The following is a 14,764-nucleotide window of genomic DNA, read 5'->3' on the forward strand; positions in this document are numbered from 1 at the left end:
ACTCACTTAAGAAATCATTTAACAAAAAAGGACTTTATTTTTTTAAAAGACCGTATGTAGCCAATGATGAGCAAAAGTGAAAATTAAATACAGATTTATTTGAGTTGACACTCACACTGATAAGCACAGGCACAAACTGACTGGCCTATGATGAGTTTACTACACAGAAAAAAAAGGCTTATTAACAAAAGACATTATTCACCTCAAACTGTAATTATGTTCCTCTAAAAGCACAATGTTTACCATGTCAGTGTTCTGTAGAAACCTTGCACAAAAAATTTTGTGTTTATTATGTTGTGTTTTCCCCAGTGTGATTTGACCTCAGGACCTACAGTACATGCTAATTAAAAAAAACGGACTTTCTGAAGTTGCAAGGTTTCCACAAAACTATCTAAACATAAGGTAACAGACCAACTGTTATGACATAAACAAAGCTTAAATCGATTTCTTCATAGGGACACAGTTTATGTTGTAGAAGTTTATGTCTGATTTCTATAATAAATCCCAGACAGGCATATGGACAAACTCGGTATTAAAAACAAATACAAAACAAGCGATCTTCCATAAGTGTTCCTGAGTCTGGGGTCAGAGGTGAAGGTTTGAGGTGAAGCTTGAGGTGAAGACAGTGACTGGGGAGAAAGGTTTGGTATCAAATCAAGGGCACTTCCTGTCCACACACTGCTTTCCTCCCTCCTCGTACTCCTGTTTGGAGATCCACATCTGCTGGAAGGTTCCCTAGCAGACCGACAAAATATGGTTTTGTTTAAACAAATCTTCATTACAATAAAATTGCTTTCAGAACGAAAATTACAGAGGCAGGAATATAATTAGTTTGTAAATCATGTACATAACTAAAGACAAAGCTGTCAAGAAAAGTGACACAGCTCTCACACATTTTGCCACCACTTTTATCGAATTACATTTAACTGAGGCCAAGTGTAAAACAAAGTGTTTTAAATGTAACTAAACATATAACATCAGAAGAAAATCACAACTTTTCTTTAAGTCTACAAAAAAGCATTTTTTTTCTCACTGAAAACAGGAATCAAGTCATTTTCTACAAAGATAAAATAGAAAATTTCCCATTAAATCTTGGGGTATGAATGCCAGACGCTCCTGTCCAGGCACCTTTTCCCATGTTAGAAATATTAGCCAGTGGTAGCCTGATGGTCTAAGAGCCAAGTCACCAGCTCTGGAGTTAAATCCCATCAGTGTGTGAGAAAAAGTTTCCTTTCTTTCAACAGCTACTGTCATAAAAAATTTAAATGTTGATACATTCTTATAATACGGTTTAAAGTGCTATGTGTCCTTACGAGTGACGCCAGGATGGAGCCTCCTATCCAGGCGCTGAACCGGCGCTCCACTGTAGTGTTGTTCGCTATCAGCTTCAGCCTCATGCTCTGCAATCCACAGACAAACACCTTCAACTCTGGCAGGACATAATGTTCACTGACATCTTTGATGGTCAGATTACATAATTACTCATAAATGAATTTCCAGCAGCATTTTAAATTATTTTGAATTATATTAATTAAAAATTAAGATAATAATATTAATCAGAATATATTGAGAAGTAGTGGTATTAACTCACCGGAGGGGTTTTCTGGGAGAGTTCTCTGTTCAGTCGGTCGGTGAAGCCCTGAATGAGCGTGTTTCCTCCAGTCACCACCACACTGCCATACAAACCCTAAAACACAGCAAATGAGAGTTTGTTTTTAAATCAGTGCTGAAATTTCCAAATTGAAAAGTAAATATGAAGCGCAACACACTGACACATTGACTGGCTCTCTTCAGGCTATGAAACACCCTCTGATATCCTAACATCGTCAAACTGACAAATGCATGCACTCCTGGAGTCATAAGATTACCAAAAGTTGACATTTTACATTTTGGGGTTACCCACTTTGCCTCTATAAGCCCTGTGTACAAACACCTTATATAGTGATTTGTTGTCAACACTCCCCAAAGAAGGCATGTTACATTCAGCTACTAGCTAAAACAAAGAGATGAAAATCTAAAAGAACAATAAACACATTTTAGCCACCATAAAAATGAAAACATCTTAATATTCACCGGCCGAATGTCGATGTCACACATTCCCACGCTGGTCGTCACCACATGGCCAACTCCTAACATGGTGTTTCCAGACAGGCCCTGAAGTGATGAGAACAAACAGAAAAAATAAAGTAAACCCTATAAACAACTGATTCATAAACCATTAGAAAACCACACATTCATCAACTTTTCATAACACCGTATTCATTTGGAGCGATATTCAGTGATGGTTAGACATTATGGTTGTGGCTGCTCTGTTAGCTCCACTATTAAACAAACTCGGGCTAATGGAGCGGGGTGGGCGAGTACATACCTTGGCATTGGAGGGGTCAAATAACCCCTCAGGGATCTTCAGTCTCTCTGCCCCAAAGTCACAGTTGTAGCCGTTGGGCAGCTCATAGTGCACTGTGGGCATCTGTGCAGCCACCCTGTTACAAGAGAGGGAAGGTTACCTGTGAGTCAGTTCTTTTAGGGTTAACCTAACCTTTAAACGTTTCATAAGATTATTGCTTTTTAGCATGAAAGCTACAGAAGTTGAGAGTGGTATTGTACATGAAGCTGGGCATTCCTGCAAAACAAACCATGACTCTGATAAAACACCCACACGTTTATGTTTAAATGAACTTCATGCTCCCTTATCTTCTGCACAGGCTGACAACCATGTGAACAAGTATTGTTGTGTGGGAAACTATGGCTCCAATACCTTCACATTTTGGGACTGCAAACTGCACCAGTTCTTTCATTGTGCCGAAAAAGGCTAGACTTACCGGGCAACTATCAAACAAAGGTAGAAACATCTATGTAATGGAAACATTCCTATTAAATTGCAAATAACTCTCTTACTGTTCATCATATGGAGAGTCTGACACCTGCAGCACAGATGCCTGGAAGTCCTGGATCACACACTGCAAATGGTACGACAAACTAGTTGACACACATTCATCAAAATAAAATATGTACCAACAAAAAGAACTCACTTGCTACCGCAAGCTTAACACTAATCAGTTGATGATATGGAATGCAGTCATAGAAGAGTTCAGTGCTTACATTACACATGTAGTTGTGCCATGAGCGGGTGACTTGAGGTAGTTTCTCCTTTTTCTTCCAGCTGGCTTGGGCTCCCTCCCGCACTCCGTCCTGTAATGGTAAAACACACTGTGGTTGACACCGGCTGTTCTGAAGGATAATGACATTAAAGCCTGATGCAGATTGTGTAGATACTTTTATTTCAGATTTTATTTGCTGTATGATTCTCTAATTGTATTTATTTCATCAGCCAGATATCTAATTTTCTGGCAATAAAATAAAAACAGGGAATGCAACGAAAAGTTGCCTGACACCATCTACACCTGTCCTGCATACGAAATACGTTGAAATTAACACTAACATTTATTTGCAGCTATTGTTTGTCAAAGGTCTGCAAATAATTGACATAATTACTTTTAAAATTGAGTGTGATGTGGCAAATATTACTAATTATCAGCTTCCCACCAAAAAAAATATATAATTCCACCTCTATACACTGAAATGGGGATTTCAGCAGATCTCACCTTCGATGCAATCATATAAGGAGGGATTATTTCAACATTTAACTCTTGGAACAGCTCCCTACACTGCATGCTCATGAAGTCTCCGGCCAGGGGCGACTTGACGATGCCTGTCAGAGAGAATGAATAACATCATGACTCAGACTCAAAGGAACACAGTAAATCTCTATCATGTTTACTTATAATACAGTAACTTGACACCCTGTTTGAACTTGCTAAGCTTGATGCATCACAATGACCATAATAATGCCTTTAATGACTCGCAGTTCTTCAGATTAGCAAACTCCTAAATCACTCCCCTCTTTTTGTTTCGTTGCAGCTCTAACTCACAGAGCTTTGTATAAGAAAGCATTATACTGCTGCTCTACATCCTGGCCGCTTTACAAAAAGCCCACTTGTCCAATAATGGTAATAGGAGCTTGTAAAAACTGAAGATTTCTAGTCATAGCTGGCTTGATAATGCTCACTCAAACCAGCAGGGGGCAACATAAACACTAGGTAAGAGGCACCTGCATCAATGGAGGATGCAAGACTATTCATCCTCTTTAAGTGTTGTATTCCCTCCCTTATTTACGTATATTATATTAAAACCTGTAAGTAGACCAGAACTTATTCACCAACGCATGATTTATCTTCATGTTTTACCTTGCTGCAGGACGTAGCCATCATGTACTGGAATGGCTGTGGTGTGTGTGGCTCCGCTGTCCAGGACCAAGCCTGTAGACCGCCCATTTGCAAAGCTGCGAAACTCAGAGTAAAGGAAATGTAATATGGTTCAACATGCAACAGATCCAGTATTAGTTCAACAAACTCATATCATTGTTTTCTGGATGACGTGAGACAGTGAAGGATACGCAGACAGCACAGCTGATTTGCAGAGGAAGAAGGCAGGAATGTTGTAATGCTCAAACATCAGCTCTGTTAATTTCTCTCGTTTCGCTCTTGTGTTCCACTGCAGACACAGAACAGAAGTTAAGCCACTCACAAAATATCACTGTCAGCACAACATAAATGAATACATTTCTCGAAATGGGGGAAATGGGGCGAGTGGACTTTCTAATCCTCCTCTCGCCACACAAAGATCACCAGCTACTGTTAGTATTTAACTAAAAGAGAATCAGACTTTAAATACTAACCTTTAGACAATCTGATATTCAAATTAAAACCTTTGTACAATGAACAATAGCTAACTCACTGATGCTTCTGACATGAGCACTGGATGCAGACTGGGTTCAGACTTGAAGTGCATCTTGTAGGTGTGATCCAAAATGGCCTGGAAACTGTCCCAGTCTTCAACTATAAACAGAGCAGAAACAACTGTGAAATTACTGCTCAGTTGTTTTTTTAATGACCAAAACAGAGGAGAGAACAAACATGAGATACCCAGAGTTCGTCAGATTCCACGTGTAGTTTTGGTAACCGGCGATAACACCTACATAAAATATTCTTCCAGGGCTGCAGCCACAGATTATCTTTATTATTGATTAATCTGCTAATAATTAATGATTCTGACGATCATTAATCATTTCTTCTATAACATGTCAGAAAATAGTGAAAAACGTTTATTATAATTTCATATAGTTCATGGAGACATATTCAAATGGCTTGTTTTAAAGCAGCAAGAAGATGGAATCAGTGAATATTTGTCATTTTTGCTAGAAAAATAAGATCAATTATCAAAAATAACTGCCCATTGATTTTCTGTGACTAAATGATCAATGCAGTTCTATTTTCTTCACATGTGGAAAGTTGCTATAATTCCTGTGCACAAATAAGTTAAAAGACACACTGAACCTTGAGCACATAGCAGCTACATACATATCTATTTACTTTATTCGTAGTTAAAGGGCTACAAAAAACTCAGCGTCACAAAAAACGCGTATCTTTCATCATCATCTTCACTGGGTCAGATGGTGGAGAAAATAGAGCGATGATGAGCTTTTACAGATAATAATTTGTGCACCAGGCACCAGTGTTCCAGGTCAGACTCTAAGGGAGCCTGTGGTCCCATGGTGCTGTTCTGCTGCAATTCAGATTGGTGTCACATTAATCTCTAAATAGCCTCACAACCAAACTCCACTGGACCAGATTCTGATGAGCATCATCAGCTAGGTCAGGGCACCGGAGCGCTTGTTGCACATCTGCTGTCGCTGATAGTTCTGAGGTGACAGAAATTAAACACACCTGCAAAATGTAACATTTGTCGCTGTTGCAAATCATCCCTGTGGATGAGCACAAACTAGTGAATATTCAGATTTTTTTTTTTTTTGAAAGAAAGAATTATTATCAAAAATAGGTGCAGAATAATTTCCCGTTGATCCATTACTTGATTAATTAATTGATCATTTCAACTCTACACAACAACTTCGAAGACTGATTAATGTAATTTATCAAACAAAAATGCCAAACATTCACCAGTGCCAGTTTCACTAATGTGAGGATTTGTAAATCACGGAAATTATTTGAATTGTGGACTGTTGGACAAACCGTTACGGACATTCTTCACATTTTTTTTTTTTTTTTACCCAAAATTAATAATTGATTAATGGGAAGAAAAGATGTCATCAGTAATGTAAATAACCGCAGCCCTAGTATTGTCAAAGAGAAACACAGACTGATTTAGCTGAGAAAAAAGACAAGAAAATGAAAAACAAATCAGGAAATTTCAGACTGCAATGAATAAATGAGCTTGTTCAAAATAAATTAACTTCAGACTAGAATAGAGTAACTGTTTTTTTTTTTTTTAGGATGACAGCTCTGCTAAGAGAGAGTCCAACTCTTCAGTACCAAGGACAGCTCTGAACATGTGACCCACATCTGGCAACACATCCACGGTTTAGACAAGTACAAATTAGGAAAGGGGAATATGAACACTCACACTGGCAGCCAGACATGGCACTAAACCCAAGATGGAAAGGGGCTTGCTTTCTATCAAGAGGCCACTAGATGGGAGAGCTCATGATAATGAGTTGCCTTGGTCTTCAAATAATCTCATTAATATTCATGATGAGCAGCAGTCAATTAAGTGTCAGTCAGGGTTGTGATGAGTTCATCTACAAAATCGGTTGTGAGACCTAAACAGTCTAATTATGGATATGGATCAAGCAGAAAAGATTATAAATATTCATAGCTGAGTTTACGTCACAGACCATGACAAGAAGCAGGGTCATACACTTACTAACAAGCCATGTATGTTCATATTCATTAATAAAATCCAAAAAATATGAACCCTTTCTCAGCACTGCATATAAATAGAAAAAAATAGAAACATCCCAGTCAGTCTATTGTATTTGAGAAAAAACAAGTTCTGTCTGTATGTGATATTTCTGTCCACTCATTATTTAACACAACCGAGGACATGGCAGCAAAGAAATTGTCTTTGGATTTCAATTAGTGATAAAAATGCACATCACTGAACACTCACTCATGCCATTCTTGAGTGGAGACATGACCTCCATGTTCTCTCTGGGTACCCTCAGCTGGTTGGTATCAATGTAGTAGGTGGTGCCACTCTGCTTGCCCTTGTCACCATCCGTCTCCATGGGCGTGCTGCCATCTTCTCGGTCGAGGGTCACACCTATCACCGTGGGGAAGTCCGCCTGAGCCGAGCCAGCACACAATGCAAGTCAGATACATTCTCTCATGCCCTGTTTTACCAATATCAGATTCCTGATATTGATGTATGAGCACAAATTGGACAAAACCTATTACAAGTTCACCCACATCCCAAACTGTGAATAAATAAATTCCCACTTTTGTGAAAGGTGTAGAAATGTGAAGCAATGCTCCTCTGACTTATGAGGACAAAGAATGCAACTGTTTGGAAATACTAAAAAGTACCTGATTTCTATTTTTAAAAAAAACAGAGGGAAACATTAACAATCACAGTCCGACATTTTATCAGAGAAAAGTATAACATTATGTGGTTGAATTGTGTATCAGCTTTTGGAGGAATCATACCACGACGATTACATGTTCAGATCAGCTGGATGGAAGGAGGTGAGGTGAGGAAAGATGGTGAGCTAATACAGTACCCCACATACAACCATACTACAAACAAGGTGCATTGTCTGACTACAACCGATAAATAAAGCAACAAAATAACAAAGAACATTCAGAAAGTGTCTCTTGATCATCTTTGAGATCTATCTACACCTTGATTGGAGCCCACCTATGGTCAATTCAGCTGACTGGACATGATTTGGAAAGACACACAACCATCTATATTAGGTCTCACAGCGGACAATGCAAATCAAAGCAAACACCAAGCCCTGAGGTCAAGGGATGTTTAATACCAATATGCATGGGATTAAACATCGACATGACAATTATTGTGTTGCAAACTTGCCACATCGATACTGAAAAATACTTTTATTAATATTGTGATATTGATTTCAACTGCCACACCTGAAATAACATGATTACCATGACATGGTCTTATAGCTTCTGTGTGCACAAAACTGGGCACTGTCATACAAAGCAGCAGATTAATTCATTTTTAATACTGTGGCATTTGCCTAAAATAATCATTACATAGGCAATGAGAGTAGTCTACAGAGGGCCAATGAGCATCCATCTCTGACACTTGTCTCATCAATTACAAACGATACAGATATTTACACATGCAAGATCTCCACCTAAAGCACAGATACACCAAAACCAAGCATGTACTCTAGAATGATTTGAACTCAATTTATGCCGTCTGTCTCCAGGGTGACAGCCCTCATTTCTTGACATTGCCGTACCCCCAGAGAAGAAGATGAAGATGCTCAGAGGAAGAAAAGACACATAGTTAATCAGGCCATTTGAGTGATCCACTTACCTTGGGACAGTCTTCTCCTGCGTAGCCAGCTCTCACAGAATAAGAGCCGATGTCGAACACCAAAGCTCCCACCTCATCTGCAGAAATGAGAGAAGTGCAATGAATATGATTTAAACTGTGCAATGATCTACAGTATATCAGCATATTATTGTTAACAGTTCTTCAGTTACATCAGTTATATCTGCATTTAGTGTGTTGGCTCATATGCGTCCCATATCAACCAATACCCCCTCGAGAAAGCTCAGTAGTTTGCTTTCTCAATAAATGCATATTTTTAAAGAGTTAAAGTTAGGTCTCTAAAACGACTAATTTATTTCTTGCTGTATACTTTCCATAAGTTCCATAAAGAGTTGGTGCTCAACCAATCCTTTTTTTTCTCAAACTTTCCCCCAACCACCTAAAAATATTTGCATTCCCACCATTAACACCAACACACAGACCATAAACCTGATACATTTACATCTAAACAACACTAAAAATCTTCATCATGTAAATTTATTAGCAGATACTAGTTATAGAGAACTATACTGTTATTGTGCCAGTATTGTGGCAGCATCTGGTTGTTGAGAGTACTTTTCTAAGTTGGTTATACAAAGTGGATTCACTGAGCATGAAAACACTGTTCCAGAGAAATTAATATATTAAATTAACATATCAGTTGATCAAAATATAATGAATATATTGACACAGTAAAAAAAACATATTGTTAAGCATTGGGAATATTCTGGGGCTACAGATTACTACTTTAAATTCCTTTTATGTAACTAACATATTCCTTGAGCATCTGCAGTAGATAAGTATGTGGTGAAAAGCTGCCACCAACAACCAGATAGCCTAACATTTCAAGAAAGATGCTGTATGAACTAAATGTTTACTGGAGAGACCAGTTCACCACACGGGTCGCTCTGTCAGATCAGACTTTCAGTATCCTCTAAAGCACCACAACCTGAGTACTGTATGTTACAATATAATTCACCTGGTGTGCCACTGCTAAATTTATGACATTAATGTGAATTTTAATGCTAGAGTAGTTATCACGGCCATTTACAACAGAGTGAATTGTATGTATTTAATTGCCGCACATCTACTTAATAGTCCTCTCTTGGGGAAGTTAAAGTTAAGAGAAGGTAAAGATGTAGCAAACGTATCGTTAAATATGACGATCCATCTTTAAAAGGTAAATTACTGTATCTCAACTTCTAAGAAAGCTGTATCGGCAAGCCCACTTTCATTCATTTCCTTGCTAACTTAGCTAGCTAGCGGCACGGAGGTTGATTAACATAAGTTTACACAAACTAACCAAGCTCAAGCCACAAGACAACGCACTTAAAGCGACAATAAATTCACATATTCCGAAACGCATAGTGGTGATGCACACAATGCAATTTTAAATAGTTTACTGTGGAGCTAAACGTTGGTACAGCTAGCGTAGCTAGCTAACCACAAAGCTGGCTAAAGCTACAGAACGGGACAACGTGGACAAGAGTTTGGGTTTATTTTAATGATAAGATCTCACTCACCGCCTCCATACACTCCGCCACTCATCCTCTAAATTATCACAGCAGCAACTTTGTCTGTATGAGTGATTACAGCAGAAAAACAGCCGCTGAACGGTTAATCACAACAAAGGCGCTCAGTTAGCATGGATCAGTTTAGCAAAGCAGGCGCCACACTGCGTCGAGGCCGCTGTCCAATCAAGGCGCAGCACAGAGGTAGTACTTCCGTTTGAGCTGTGAGTACACATCGAGTTCTTCCATGCTGAGGAGCGGACGTGGCCCAGTGGAATTGACATCAACGTGAGTTAAAAACTGCTCACAAGAGACAGAAAGCCAATTTAGATCATTTAAAAGCAGACAAGCAAGTAGTGTAAGTGCAAGTTTCACAACTGCACGCTGATGTTAGTGGGTGTAAACTGCAGGACCTTGAGTCACGGTCGTTTAGAAGCTGATCTCGGCGACCATGTCACTTCATGTTGCAAAAGTTGTTGCATTCACACAATGACATACAGATGTGGGATTTAACAAATGCAAGTTCAGAATTAGTCTAAAGGTATATATTCACTGACATTGTTGGTGTTAATTGTACTACTTGTCTGTCAGATGTAATGTTCTACAGCCTCGTGGTGGTCCAAAGTTTGATTCATGCGCAAGCGCATATGGTCGAGTAACCTGTAGGCCAAATAGTTAAAAAATGGACCATGGTTATATAACCTTTGAAATGAAAATAAAATTGAAATAAAATGCTAGCAATTCCAAAATTGAGTTAGAGCCAGTTTACGATCTGTAATACATAGTGTTTAACTAGTGGCGTCTGTTTTATTGGGTGTCTGCTATGTTTACAGTACTGTGCAAAAGTTTTATTCACCAAAAGTGAAGATGCTTGCAAAAATATTGCAGTAAACATGTACACTTACACAGTTTTTCAAGGTATTCATTAGGAGGGTTGTTTCAAGCATCTTGGAGAACTTGCCACAGTTCTTCAGTGGATTCAAGCTGTCTCAGTGTCTTCTGTCTCTTCATGTAATCCCAGGCTGACTCCATGATGTTGAGATCAGGTCTCTGTGGGGGCCAGACCATCTGTTGCAGGACTCCATGTTCTTCTAGTCTCTGAAGATAGTTCTTTATGGCTCTGGCTGTGTGTTTGGTGTCATTGTTATGCTGAAGAATGAATTTGGAACTAAAACCTATGCAAACGGCTGTAGATTTTATATAACATTAATATGAGAATCTTATTCTCAAATTCGTATGTTAATTCATTGAGAAGGCATTACATAAAGCTTTTTTTTTTATTATCTTATTACCTTTTCGGTATACATTGAATGTTTTTATTTCCTGTAACTTGTTTACTACATCCAGCATTGGACTATAACCAGTACAGACCATTTCTTTATCAGTTAATCAGAATTTTCACAATTGGTCTGTTAAATGTCAGAGTTTAGGGGAAACTACATTTCTCAATGCCCAAGGTGACCTCTTCAAACTGCTTTTTTTGTTTTTGTTTGTTTGACCAATCCAAAACTCAGTTTCTTAATGTAGGAAAACCAAGAAAAACATCAAATATTCTCACGCATTGAGTGATTTATTTTTTATTTTTTAATTTTTTTGTCTTAATAAATTGTGATTAAATGATCATCAAAATAGTTGCAGATTAAACTTGGGTCAATGAACTAATTGATTAATTGACTAATAGTTTCAGTTTTATAGAGAATGTCTTAAAACGCATGTTGCAAGTGCACGCATTCTGAGAGAAGATGTTATAACAAAACACTAACTATTTTTATACTAGCTGTCTCTGGCCAACACCTGTCGACTGCTCTCATTCCTTTTAGCGCATGTGCTCTCTCTCCCGCAGCGGAGTTTTACACAGCTGACGCAACGTTAAAGTTATTTATTAATTTTGAAATTGAAAGGTCATTTTTGACCTTGGAAACAGCTGTTGATACTAGAGTGGAAATGATTAGTTGTGTAATAGTTGATTGACATAATATATATAATACATAATATAATATAATATATTGATAGGATATCATTTTGATTACATTTTAATCATTTTCTGATTCAAATGTGATAATTTGCTGTTTTCCAATATGAAAATAATTGTCAGATGCAGCCTGAGACAAAACAATCTCGTCTGAACCTTGTGCAGAGATTGTTCTGTCAACAGTTATTTATAAATGTTCTCTACACCTTTTAAACTTAAATTCATTTTTAACTTTTTTTAATTTTTAACTTTGTTTACTTCCAGCAGCCATGCAGCGCTGCCTCACTCTGACTCTTGCACGGCACAGCAGGCTCGTCTTGAGAAATAAATTTGCATCTGTCCACTGCCAGCAGTCAGCAGCCATGTCAGGTCTCCTCATCAACCAGCCGAAATACTCCTGGCTGAAAGAGCTTGGCCTGTCTGAGGACAACCCTGGTGTTTACAACGGGAGCTGGGGAGGCAGCGGGGAGGTCATCACGTCTTACTGCCCCGCCAACAATGAGCCGATCGCCAGAGTTACCCAGGCAACTATGGCAGAGTATGAAGAAACTGTCCAGAAGACGAGGGAGGCTTGGAAGATGTGGGCAGATATTCCAGCTCCAAAAAGAGGGGAGATTGTGAGGCAGATAGGTGATGCACTAAGAAAGAAGATCAAAGTCCTCGGGAGCCTGGTGTCCCTAGAAATGGGCAAGATCTATGTTGAGGGAGTGGGCGAGGTTCAGGAATACGTTGATGTCTGTGATTATGCTGTTGGTCTGTCGAGAATGATCGGCGGACCCATCTTGCCTTCAGAAAGACCAGGCCATGCTCTGATCGAACAGTGGAACCCAGTCGGTCTGGTCGGCATCATCACTGCCTTTAACTTCCCTGTGGCTGTGTACGGCTGGAACAATGCCATCGCTCTGACCTGTGGCAACGTCTGCCTCTGGAAAGGAGCTCCAACCACACCTCTCACGAGTGTTGCAGTTACCAAGATTGTGGCTGAGGTGCTGGAGCAGAACAACCTGCCCGGCGCAATCTGCGCCATGACCTGCGGAGGCGCTGATATCGGCACCGCTATGGCGAAGGATGAGCGTGTGGATCTGCTGTCGTTCACTGGCAGCACCCATGTTGGCAAGATGGTGGCCATGATGGTGCAGGAAAGGTTCGGTCGCAAACTGCTGGAGCTCGGCGGAAACAATGCTATCATTGTGTTTGAGGACGCTGACCTAAATCTTGTGGTGCCCTCTGCTGTCTTCGCATCCGTGGGAACCGCTGGCCAGCGCTGCACCACAACCAGGAGGCTGATGCTGCATGAGAGCGTTCACGACACAGTGGTCGAGAGGATCACCAAAGCCTACAAACAAGTCCGCATCGGAGACCCCTGGGATCCCAGCACCCTGTATGGGCCTCTGCACACCAAACAAGCGGTGGATCAGTACCTGGCAGCTATTGAGCAGGCCAAGAAACAGGGCGGCACTCTGGTCTGTGGAGGAAAGGTGATGGACCGTCCTGGAAACTACGTGGAGCCCACCATCATCACAGGGCTGGCTCACGACGCTCCCATCGTCCATACAGAAACCTTCGTCCCCATCCTCTATGTCCTCAAGTTCAAGACAGAAGAGGAGGCATTTGCGTGGAACAACGAGGTCAAGCAGGGTCTGTCCAGCAGCATCTTCACCAAAGATATGGGCCGGGTTTTCCGCTGGCTGGGACCCAAAGGATCCGACTGCGGCATCGTGAATGTCAACATTCCTACCAGCGGAGCTGAGATCGGAGGAGCCTTTGGTGGGGAGAAACACACTGGAGGTGGAAGAGAGTCTGGCAGTGACTCGTGGAAGCAGTATATGAGGCGTTCAACGTGCACAATAAACTACAGCAAGGATCTTCCTCTTGCCCAGGGAATCAAGTTCGAGTGAAGCCTTGAAGTAGTTTAATTAAGCTTCGATGAGCCCAAAAGGACAACACTACATGTTTTCAAGTGTTGCTTAATAATGCAAGACATTTGTTTTTGCATTTTTGAATTCAGAAAGGTCAGTTTAATTTGGACAGAATTTGAAATACTTTTGGATGGGTCTCATTAGTCATGCATCAAATCTATGTATGTGGTTGTGGCTTTAGATACTAATCCTGGATTTGAAGTTTGCAAATAGTTTTATGTTTAAGGTCAAATACTGTTTCCTCAAAGGTTGGGGTGCACTTTTCTACAAGCACTTAGAAACTGGGTTTGAGAGCTAGATGACTGTAGCAGATACTTTATACGGTATAAAAAATTAAAAAAGTGATGTTGACATTATCAACATGTCAAATTAGAATATGACGGTCAATAAAGGTGCAGATTTGCATTGTTTTGATGGTTGATTTTATATAAACAGAAAGACACTTGAGAATGCGAGATACAGTATTTCTGACATGGTAAATAGCATTTCATCACAGACTGCTTGAAAAGGAGTTAAGTGTTAAAACACTGTTGTTTGCATCTTTACTACAGCATTAATATACTGTGCTTTGCATCTAAAGCGCCCTTTAAGAAATGGTCACAATGTGCTTTTCAGACTAACCACAAATAAAAGCTTCTTGTTGATACGTGTACTTGGTCGGCCTTTTCTTTCCCATCTTTATAGTTACAATCAAAAGAAGCAGCAGTTGTTTCTAAAACTATCATCAGTCATGAACATCATATCTGCTGATCCTGTTTTCTCAAGCCTCACTCAAATAACACACGCTGCTGATTTAGGAAAACAAAAGGTAAAATATGCCTTAGAATTAATCATTATTAGTCCTTGGTCCTTAAAATTAATGTCTGATTAAATGTGTGAGATATTTATTTATTATGAGGGCTGTACACCTAACCATGAACATTGTGTTGTCGACATAACTT

At 39.6% G+C, this 14,764-nt stretch overlaps 2 protein-coding genes across 7 annotated transcripts; one reads left to right on the top strand and one right to left on the bottom strand.

The window, feature by feature from the left end:
- Positions 1–77: 77 nt before the first annotated feature.
- Positions 78–10,105, bottom strand: actl6a (actin-like 6A). Its single transcript, XM_056377991.1, has 14 exons — positions 9,945–10,105; positions 8,425–8,501; positions 7,027–7,201; positions 4,798–4,898; positions 4,457–4,554; positions 4,248–4,342; positions 3,606–3,712; positions 3,103–3,192; positions 2,899–2,960; positions 2,369–2,483; positions 2,074–2,154; positions 1,592–1,687; positions 1,314–1,400; positions 78–735 (listed from the first exon to the last, which is right to left on the bottom strand). Exons 1-14 carry the CDS (start codon positions 9,967–9,969, stop codon positions 655–657), a joined length of 1,290 nt encoding a protein of 429 aa, XP_056233966.1. The 5' UTR covers positions 9,970–10,105; the 3' UTR covers positions 78–654.
- Positions 10,106–10,143: 38 nt separating this feature from the next.
- aldh7a1 (aldehyde dehydrogenase 7 family, member A1) lies at positions 10,144–14,469 on the top strand. 6 transcript variants are annotated; one of them, XM_056377987.1, is made up of 3 exons: positions 10,168–10,220; positions 10,954–10,978; positions 12,169–14,469. In XM_056377987.1, the coding sequence occupies exons 2-3, from the start codon at positions 10,963–10,965 to the stop codon at positions 13,800–13,802; spliced, it is 1,650 nt and encodes a 549-aa protein (XP_056233962.1). In that variant the 5' UTR covers positions 10,168–10,220; positions 10,954–10,962; the 3' UTR covers positions 13,803–14,469. The 6 variants fall into 6 exon arrangements, with proteins under 6 accessions (XP_056233964.1, XP_056233965.1, XP_056233962.1 ...); XM_056377988.1 differs by having other exon boundaries at positions 10,182–10,220; positions 12,172–14,469; XM_056377986.1 differs by having other exon boundaries at positions 10,205–10,220; positions 10,954–11,026; positions 12,172–14,469.
- Positions 14,470–14,764: the final 295 nt, after the last annotated feature.

The sequence above is a fragment of the Seriola aureovittata genome, chromosome 6 (genome assembly GCF_021018895.1).
Source record: "Seriola aureovittata isolate HTS-2021-v1 ecotype China chromosome 6, ASM2101889v1, whole genome shotgun sequence".
Classification (NCBI taxonomy): domain Eukaryota; kingdom Metazoa; phylum Chordata; class Actinopteri; order Carangiformes; family Carangidae; genus Seriola; species Seriola aureovittata.

Bases quoted from the DNA above. Each gene is read 5' to 3' on its own strand.
- actl6a (XM_056377991.1), bottom strand. From the start codon at position 9,969: ATGAGTGGCGGAGTGTATGGAGGCG. The intron at 1,401-1,591 runs GTGAGTTAATAC...TGTGGATTGCAG, and splicing joins TCTCCCAGAAAACCCCTCCG to AGCATGAGGCTGAAGCTGAT. The intron at 736-1,313 runs GTAAGGACACAT...TCGGTCTGCTAG, and splicing joins GCTCCATCCTGGCGTCACTC to GGAACCTTCCAGCAGATGTG.
- aldh7a1 (XM_056377986.1), top strand. From the start codon at position 10,963: ATGATGTTGAGATCAGGTCTCTGTGGGGGCCAGACCATCTGTTGCAGG. The intron at 11,027-12,171 runs GTCTCTGAAGAT...TACTTCCAGCAG, and splicing joins CAGGACTCCATGTTCTTCTA to CCATGCAGCGCTGCCTCACT.